The following is a 10,324-nucleotide window of genomic DNA, read 5'->3' on the forward strand; positions in this document are numbered from 1 at the left end:
TTTTTTCTCCAGTCATTGCTGACTAGTACCCCTTTATTTTTATCAAGCTTGAGGAGGATAACATATGCTTGTTCTATAATTTTCCCTTCAGGAAAACTTGTCGCTATGTTTTAGTGAGCCTAGCAATAGTGAAACTCGTCCCTGTCTGGCTAGACAAGTTTTTCGCTATAGTTTTAATGAGTTTAACGACAAAGAAAACTCGGTCCTTTTCATGTTTAAAGAGTTTGAAAAGGGATGAAAAGGAAACTCTAGCAGTTCTTTTTTGTAGCATAATCCCTTGAGTCTGAAAAAGATTAAAATAATGCAAAAGCGATGACTTTTCCAATCACTTTAGAAGCCGAAAAAGATAAGCGCTCGATCTTTTTGTGGGATAATCCCTCAGGTCCGAAAAAGATTAAAATATACAGGAGGGCTGGCACTTCCAATCACTTTAGCGAGCTGGAGAGGCCAATTGCTTAACAATATTTTCATATTTAGGGAGTCCGAAAAGAGTTTAAGGTAGACTCGTTATTTCCAAACACTTTAACGAGTTGGAATGCTTGCAATCTTTTCATATTTAACGAGTCTGGAAAGGGTTTAAAGGAGACTCGTTTTTTAGGAATGAGTGGTGTTTTAGGGTAGCTACTGGTTCCGAGTAAGCTTGGAACTTCTCAAAACATGGTGATGTGAAGAGGGTGGCTAGCAGTACCACTCGTCGCAGCTGTTCCTCAAAAAGGTAAACAATCAAGTGGAAGCGTATGATCAGCCAAAAGAATGGAGGTGATGGTAGGAACACAACCAAGGCTCAAAAGGCTGATAGCAGGGCAATCACAAAGGTTATTTACCAAAGGTGAGTTTATTTTTTAATGAGCTTTAACCTTGCATTAACATATGCTTAGCAATAGGTTTATTTTTTAACGAGCTTGAACCTTGTGAAAACATTACACGTTTGGCAGGTTTATTTTTTAACGAGCTTGAACCTTGTGGAAACATTGCTCATGGCCCGGTTCATTTTTTAACGAGCTTGAACTTTGGGGGAACATATGCTTAGCTAGTTTGCATGCCCCCAGCATGATGAAAAAGAGACTCTCTTGTAACCAGATGGAAATCACTGCGGTGAAGCAGGACAGCTTCGTCCAGAATAGACAAAGGTGAATGGTGTGACAGAACAATCACATAACCTACAAGTAAACTTATCTTTACAACTAGCTGCATGCCCCCCAAGCTTCATTACATTCACTAGACTACTCATGGTTATCAGGTGGATGGAATGAAGGTTCTTTTATGAGATCAAGTGATAGACTCCACTGGAATTTTACGAGATCTAATCAAAGACTCAACTTGGAATTTTGCTTCAGGGGTCCTTGTTTTACAATATTTAATAGAAAATAAAAAATTGAAGGATGATTAAGGTTGCTTGAATAATCTTCATTGTTATCTTGAAGGTGGGAACGATGGTGGTAATCTTCCCACGATGTCTCTTCTATCATCATCGACTGAATGATTCCTTTGTCTATAGAATATATACGAGACCGAGGATCGGAAGAGGTACCATACTCTAGAGACCTATCTATCCAAACACTCGATGAGTGTTTATTTGGGGTTGCCGCCTAGGCCCAAAAAATTGAATTCTACAAAATTTCTATGGGGCTTGGGGGTAACACCTGGCGATGATCCATATTATCAAAATGTTCAGAGTTCTTCTTAATATTTGATGATGTAGAAGATATCATATGACAGGTTTCCAATGCGGCCACTTCTGCCAGATTATTGGGAGGTGGGAGGGCAAAAGTACCCATTAAGGTGGGGTCTTTTAGGAGACCTACTCTAACATTTTGAAGTGATTGAGAGCTTCCATGGATCATCGGAATGCTTCCAGTAGCTTGTGAACTATTGGGGAAAAAGGTTAGTTGGTCAACGATTATAATTCCGCCTTGGAAGGGAAATGAAATATTTCTAAAATATGTTGACACAACGATGGCCATGGCATAAATCCAGGGTCTTCCCAGTAAGATATTGTAGTCAAGGTTTCCATCAATGACCTCGACTTCAATTTTTGCTGTCTTGCACCCTAGTTCAACTTGCAAGTTACTTAATATCGCATATGGCATTTATGTTCTTCCATTGAACGCTTTTAATTTTGTTGATGATTGTGACAAGGGTGGTGAGCCTAAAGTTTTCCAGCAACTCATTGACATAATACAGGTAGATGTGCCCTCGTCAATGATTGTTCGATGAATGGTTTTGTTGAGGGCTTTTACCTGTATAAGGAAAGTGAGTTGGGCCGGTAATTGAGGTTCATATCCTTTGTGGTTAAAGGCCACAAGATTGGAATCCGTTGGGTCAATCCCACCTATTGCTGATAATAAAGCTTGCTTTTAGGAGGGGAAATTTTGCAGTACTTCAAGTGTAGACATAGCGGATGGCGATTGAGCCAGATCCTATACTATATTATAATTTTGTGCTGCCCGAGCACGAGGATTAAATGTAAATTTATGTACTACTCCCTTTGGCGGCTTTATTGTTAGTTCAAGAATGATGGGTGGCACAACTTGTGATGAAGTTGTTGTCAAACTACTAGGTTGATCTGTATCCTTGTTGTTTGACATCTGTGGATTCCCATAATCATAATCTTTATTCCTTGTAGTTATCAAAGCATCATTTTGCTGCTTCGAGATGGATAACATAAGTACTTGGGATGGGGAAACATGATCGAGAGCAACCAGAGTAGTTTCTGGGTTTGGAAACAGATCAGTCAATACTGTTGAGGTGCTTGGGGCGGCATGATCTTATGATGTTATTGAGCTACCATAAGGGCATTTAGGATGTTTGCAAGTCAGATGTTCAGTTCATAAACCAACTCAGAGATTGACTGAAGTAGCATTGATCTACTTTGTAGTTTCATAGCAAAAGCAGTTCGAAGGCTAGCTGGCTTAACTTCAGGCTCCGTCTATAGTTTATAAAGAAAACAACAGTAACAAACAAACAAACTATTCGCTGCCCAGCAGAGTCGCCATTTTGTTTCCGGGAAAACTAGTGTCTTTTCGTTCTGCTAGTCCCACTAAGATGGGTAGCTATCTTAGAAACAAACAATTCAAAGAGCTTCAAGATCTCCTTTATGTATGATAGATAATAGAGAAGCAAAGAGGACCAACTTGTATCTTCTGCTTGGCTCCTTGCTTGTTTCCTCTCTCCCTTGATAGATCTTTCCACTCTTCTCCTACTTGTCCTGCTTTAGAGAATACCTATAGAGGCAAAACAACAAAACACTATCAAAGCATCTCGATCTATAATATCATAAACAATGCAGAATCAGAAATACATTAACCATACAATTGCATCTACAAATAACAAGATTCACAAATACATGATTATATGGAGGAAAACTCAAAGAACTTTATTGATAGTAGAAATAGAAGAGAGGATTACAACCCAGCTGTCTGATCCAACATCATCCTCCCAGCATGAAAGCCCTCTTCACCTCATGAAAAGAAAAATCACCCAACAATACAATGTTTCTTGTCAAAGAGAAACCAACAACACTTCCTTACAAATTACAAAATTCCAGCCTCTAGATCTCTCAGATGAGGGATCCATATATAGATGACCTGCAAGGGTGTGAGTTGGCTCTGAGTTTCTGACTAGTGTCATTCCACTGAGAGTTCTTGGTTCCACTTGGAGATTTCTTTGATCTCTTACTCATCCCTGGGCGAATTCAGAGAGGCAAGTGTCATATGAGAAGTTTCTAGGAGATTCCCTGTGCATCCACTTAGAAAACTGTCTCTACCATTTGCCTATTCTCACTCATCACACCCTACAAAAGGCCTTTTCAGTATGCATCGCACTTGTTGTGTGTAGCAGGTGAGATGCATCGTACCTTGACCATGGAGCAGTCAGTATGGTCTAGTTTTGGCCAGTTCTAAGTGGTTTTTCAGGTGGAACTTCTGGGAAATGATGTGATCAATTGACCATGATCCTTTAGGGTATGAAACAAAACTTTTAGGGGTTAAAGAGCCATTGGTTTATCGACATATGTGATTAGGGTTGAAGTGCCCAAATATGTCTATAATAGGCGGCAACGAGCTAAGTCGAACACCCTAGGCTTTAGGCTCAACTTGTTCTCCTGGCAAGAGAAAATCTAGCTGGGCATTAAGAATAATGTGTTTGCGGCTGAACCAGCAAATACCTATGACGGGAAGACCCGAAACCTATGCTATATCATCCTCTATGACTGAAATCTGAACCCCTTGAACAATAGAATGATCTTCTTGAATATTTCGAGCAAATTGAAGAACCTGTTGTTGATCAAATCCCTGGAGCCTCTAAAAATAACCCAGCCAGCCTGCCTGTTGAAAGATTTAGTAGACTTCTGGGTACAATTCTAACAGGGTTGTCGTGGCGGGTTCGTATCGTATAGCAAGACCTCCCATATCTATTTAGCTCAGTAAAGTGTACAATCACAGAGCCAAGTAACCGCACCCGAATAGAGTAAATTTTGCGGATGAGGACATGTAAATGATGGTGAAAAGGTGAAATAATGGGTAAAAAGGAGTGACATTAGTCAATTCGTGTGAAATGATGGCATAAAGTTTCGATACTCCCCCCAACTACGACTGAAATAATGACTTTAAGTGTACGGGGATCATGGTAATAATGGATTGGCATCTTCTCATTAACTACAGTTTAATTGTATTTACATATAAAGTTTACATACCTCACCATTACCTTTAATTTGTACCTCGAAAAAAATATAGTGCCTCTTCATAATAGATTTGCAACAATCATGGAAGAACTTCGGAATTATGAGAGAAGTTGTACCAAGGATTTGTTTAATCATGGGAGAAGGTAGTGAAAGGACAGAATTTAGCATGAAAAATAGAAGTAAGAGCGAAAGAACTAAAGAAGATGTTTGTATGACAGGAAATGCTGAAAAAGTGGTGTTTCAGCAACAGGAAATGAATGGAGAAAATGTTGCTGCAGAGTGATGTTTTAGCAATGGGAAAATGGAGAGAAATGTTGTTGCAAAGTGATGTTGTAGCAATGGGAAAATGGGGAGAAATGTTGCTACAAAGTGGTGTTTCAGCAATGGTAAAATGGGGAGAAATGTTGCTACAAAGTGGTGTTTCAACAATGGAAAATGTTTTTGAAGAAATGGTGTTTCAGCAACGGGAAAATGGGGAGAGATGTTGTTGCAAAGTGGTGTTTCAGCAATGGAAAAATGGGGAGAAATGTTGCTGCAAAGTGGTGTTTTAGCAATGGGAAAATGTTGCTGAAGAAATGGTGTTTCAGCAAGAGGAAAATGTTGTTGAAGAAATGGTGTTTCAGCAACGGGAAAATGTTGCTAAAGAAATGGTGTTTTAGAAACAAAAAAGATGGGGAAATAGGGACAAGGAAAGAAATGAAAGGGAATCAATGATGGGGATGTTGAAGATGAATGGATTGAAGAGAGAATGAGCAATGCTTCACATGTTGAAGCTTGGATCTACTTGTAGTAAGATTGTCCTTTCTTGGTAGGGCTTTTTTGGATCGAGAATCTGCAAAAGAATCAATTGTAACATGCCATCCCTTGGCAAGGATTATTAGTAAAAGAAATTTTAATCTAATACTAAAAATAAAATTCAAAAAAATTAAATGCAATGAGGGGCAGGAGGCTCCTCTAAAAAGAGATAATTTCAATCTGCCACGCATGTGGCCTTAAAATCTTCTTTGGAAATGGGGCACTGGTACAGACGGAGCCAATGACCATTTACTAATAACAGTGTTTTAGAGTCATCAATTATTAGGAGCCTTACTGTTCCATTGGGGAAAATAGTATCCACTTCGTAAGGTCCTATCCATCTTGTACGTAGTTTCCCTTGAAATTCTTTAAACCGAGAATCATCTAATAAAGCCTAATTACCTTTTTGGAATTGCTTGTGCTTGATGATTTTATCATGTCATTTTGTTCTTTGTTGTTGAATCATAGTTGTCTGATGAATGGCATCTAATATTTTTTCATCAAATTCATTAAGCTATTGCAACCTAGCCGTCTTTGCATCAGTCAAATCAAGGTTAACAGCTAAAGTTGTCCTTAAGGTTTTGATTTCAAATTCCATAAGAAAAACAACACCTTTACCATAAACTAATTCATAGGGAGAAAATCTTGTAGTGTTTCTCCAGGTAGTTCTGTAAGCCCATAATGCTTCAGGGAGCCTTTGAGACCAATCCTTTTGGTTTTCCTTCACTTTTTTTTGTTAGAATGGCTTCTATTACTTTGTTTGTGCTTTCCACCTGTCCATTGGCTTGGGGGTGGTATGATGTAGTCATTCTATGATGAATATGATATTTCTGAAGGGTGGCTTTAAAACCATGAGAGGTGAAAGGAGGTCCTCCATCTGTGACTAATTCTCTAGGCACTCCAAATCTGACAACGTTCTCTTCAAATAAGAAAGCTAGAATAGCTTTTTCAGTAGCTCTAAGGAGTGATATAGCCTCCACCCATTTGGTCATATAATCTGTGCAGACTAATATATAAACTCTTTGATTGGATGGAGGGTTAATGGGTCCTACAAAATCTAAGGAACATCTCTCAAATGGTTCAAGTATTACCTGGGGGTTTAATGGCATTTCATCTCTATGATTAGGCTAACCCATTCTTTGACAGCTGCCATAGGTTCGAACATGATTCTTTGCATCCTTAAAAAGTGAGGGCCAATAATACCCCATCTTGAGAATTTTATGTGCCGTTCTTTTGTCAGTAAAATTCCCTCCACAAGGGCCATGATGACAAGCTTTTATTATATCATAAACTTCATCTTCTCTAATGCATCTTCGGATTTCTTAATAAAGTCCTATGTAGAAAAGACACCAACTTATCCAGCTATACCTAGCACTTTTTTGAATGATTTTTCTCCTCTCGGTGGGATTTTTGTGGTGGTAACTTCCCTGCAACCTAATAATTGGCAATTTTTGCATACCATGGTGAGTGAGCAGATACTGCAAATAAATATTCATCAGGAAAGGAATGATCTACTGGAGTATTATCATCAAGTGTTAACCGAGAAAGAAAATCAACAACTACATTTTCTTTTCCTAGTCGATCTATAGTTGTAATATCAAATTCTTGTAATAATAATAACCATCTGGTGACTCGAGCGTTTGTGACAGATTTGTTCATTAAGTATTTAATAGATGAGTGATCAGTATGGACAAAGGTAGAATAACCAGTGATGTAATGTCAAAATTTATTAATAGCATAGATAATTGCTAAAAATTCCTTTTCGGTAACTGTGTAGTTAAGTTCAGTAGGAGTCATATTCTTACTAATGAAATATATAGCATAGGGGAGATGATTTTCCTCTTGTCCCAAGACAGCTCCAATTGCAGTATCTGAAGCATCAGTTGATATATGAAAGGGAAGTGCCCAATCAGGTCCCCTTAGAATAGGAGCTGTAGATAACTGATGTTTAAGTGCATCAAATGCTTCCTGGCAAAGATTAGTCCACTTAAATTCAGCATTTTTCATAAGTAACACAAACAAAGGAGAAGCTATTTTGGAAAAAAATTTGATAAATATTCTGTAGCATCGAGCATGTCCTAAAAATCTTCTCACTTCTGTTTGGGTTTTGGGAATAGGAAGGTTCTCAATGACTTGTATCTTGGATGGATCTACCTGAATTCCTTGAGATGAAATAAAATGTCCAAGTACCACTCCTTTAGTCATCATCATATGACATTTTTCGGTGCTTAAGGAGAGGTGGGCTTGTATACATCGGTTAAGTACTTTCTCAAGATTTTGTAGTGCCTCCTCAAAAGAGACACCATAAGGGGTAAAATCATCCATAAAAATTTCCATAGAGTCATTAATCATATCAGAAAAGATTCCTATAATTTCTCTTTGAAAGGTTGTTGGTGCATTACATAGCCCAAATGGGAGGACTTTATAAGAAAAGGTTCCCCAAGGGCTAGTAAAAGTGGTCTTATCTTGGTCTTGGGGTGTAATTCTGATCTGGTTATACCCACTAAAACCATCTAAGAAAGAGAAGAATTTCTTCCCTGACAAACTATCTAACACCTGATCAATGAATGGTAATGGAAAGTGATCTTTTTGAGTGGCTTTATTTAAGGCTCTATAATCTACGCACACTCTCCATTTCCCATTTTTTTTAGGAACTATTACCAATGAGGAAACCCATTTACTATCATATATAGGATATATAAACCCTGCATTAAGCAATTTTTGAAGTTCCTCTTTAACAATTTCCCTTAAATTAAGGTTCATTTGTCGTTGAGGTTGACAAATCGGTCGACAATCTTCCTTGATATAGATACAGTGAGTACATAATTGAAGAGAGATTCCCTTCATATCTATATAGTCCCACGTGAATGCTTCCTTATTTTCAAGAAGTAACTTAATTAATTGTTGTGTTTCAGCAACTGTCAAGTTGGGGTTTATATTCAGTGTTTTGCCAGGATCAATTTCTATAGGTATACTTTTAGAGGAGATGGTAGCTGATGTTTGAGGTGGGTCTTTATAATTAATCTTTTCTTGGGGATCTGACTCAAAAAGTGCAGCTAGCTGATTATGCATTCCTAGAGTCACAGAGGAGGGTTTGAAAATAAAATTATTAATTACTTCATCCTCAGTGGCATCTTTAAGGCTTAAAGCTTGTCCGATAGTCAAGATAGGTTGAGTAGTTTGATCATCATAGTCCACCCATAAGGAATTATCATTATTAATCAAGGGTGTAGCGTGAGGGTAGAGAGTAAGCTATTTGGTCTCATATCCATTGGAAATTGTCATTGAACCAGATATACAACTAATAAAGGCATCTGTTGTGGCTAGCCAAGGCCTACCCAAAATTAGAGGATGACCCCCCAACTTTGTTTTATGTTGCAGTACCACAAAATTAGCTGGATAATTCCAGGACTCAACTAAGATCATTAGGTCTTCAATAACTCCTTTCGATTTGATTGTAGAACGGTCAGCTAATTCTAGAATGGTTGGGGTATCTCTAGTTCCATTCTTCAATTGTAACAGTTGTGAAGTTTCAAGAGTCATAATATTGATAGCAGCGCCTAAGTTTACCAGAACTCGAGGAATTACTGTTTTTCCAATTTTCACTGTGATAGTAGGATGGTCGGGATCACCATATTTAATTGGAGGGGCTTTACCCGACATTAATGCAGATAGATCACCCATGACATGAACTGTGAGGGGATCTTTAGTTTTCCTACCGGGTTTCTTAACACAAATGTCTCGCATAGTTTTGGCATAAATTGGTACATCTCTTAGTGCTTGTAATAGTGGAATTTTGACGTAGAGATTTTGTAATTCCCCTAGAATATTAAAAGCAGGTGGCTCAGGTGTTTTAGTCAAAGCTAAACACTCAGGGAATGGTGGTTCTATTGCTTCAGCAACAGTATTAGAGGGTGCTTGTACCTCTTCAGGTGAATCATGCTTTTTTATTTCTTCTTTATCAAAATCAGAAGAGGTAATATCATCAATGATAGGTTCTACTATTTTCCCAAATCGTAAATGAATATCATTGTATTGTGCGGGCAAAACAGAAAGTATAGGATGGTTTTGAATACCAATAAACTGCATAGCCTTATTATTGGGGTTGGGGTTAGGTTGTACAGGTAGTTGGGGTCGCATCATTTGATTATTCGGTGGAGCACCTGACGGTAAAGGGAGTGGTTGCTAAAATTGTGATTGAAATTGAGGAAATTGATTTGGAAACGGGGGTTGTTGACCTCTCCAATTTTGATTCCACTGGTTAAAATGAGGTTGTTATTGTGGAGGCCAAGGAGTCCACATTGTTGGGTCTACAAAGGGAGGGTTTGTTTGTTGCATAGGTGGTTAATTCATTTGAATGAAGGGTGGGTATTGCATTTGGTTAAAGGAGGGTAATTTGCTTGACTAGAAGAAGGATAATTGTTCCAACAATTAGAAGATGTAAATGGCATATTAGGATTCATACCTTGTCCTTGCGGTTGCCATTGCCTTCTCTGTGTCAACAGATAGACAGATTCAGCTTCTTCTTGGGTTGGTTGTAATTCTACTTTGATTCTTGGTAAAGAAGGGCATTGTTGCGTTTCATGATCCTTATCACAAAGGGTGTAGATTGGCATTTTTTCCAATGGGCATTCCCTTAGTGGGTGCTTTTCTCTGCATTTGGGACAAAAGATGGACAGAGACGCTTCTGCTTTAGCTTGTTTCTTTTTAATCTATAGGTTGTTAATTTGTGAAGCAAAAGAACTTAACATTTCAGTTTTAAACCCCTCAAGTAAATTACCTATTTCGGCTCTTTTTGCTCCTCCACTAGCTGATTTTTGAACTCTTGAAAATGTGGGATCCCTGCTG

General features: G+C 38.2%; 1 protein-coding gene across 1 annotated transcript; it reads right to left on the reverse strand.

Moving 5' to 3' along the window:
• Positions 1 to 8,728: 8,728 nt before the first annotated feature.
• Positions 8,729 to 9,565, reverse strand: LOC149235046 (uncharacterized). The gene has a single exon (XM_089368447.1). It carries the CDS (start codon positions 9,563 to 9,565, stop codon positions 8,729 to 8,731), a length of 837 nt encoding a protein of 278 aa, XP_089224573.1.
• Positions 9,566 to 10,324: the final 759 nt, after the last annotated feature.

Source organism: Pinus tabuliformis, chromosome 8 (genome assembly GCF_031772625.1).
Source record: "Pinus tabuliformis cultivar Carrire ecotype Pingquan chromosome 8, CPIR1, whole genome shotgun sequence".
NCBI classification, from domain to species: domain Eukaryota; kingdom Viridiplantae; phylum Streptophyta; class Pinopsida; order Pinales; family Pinaceae; genus Pinus; species Pinus tabuliformis.

What these genes read in the sequence shown, in the direction of transcription:
- LOC149235046 (XM_089368447.1), bottom strand. Translation starts at nt 9,565, where the DNA reads ATGCAGTTTATTGGTATTCAAAACCATCCTATACTTTCTGTTTTGCCC.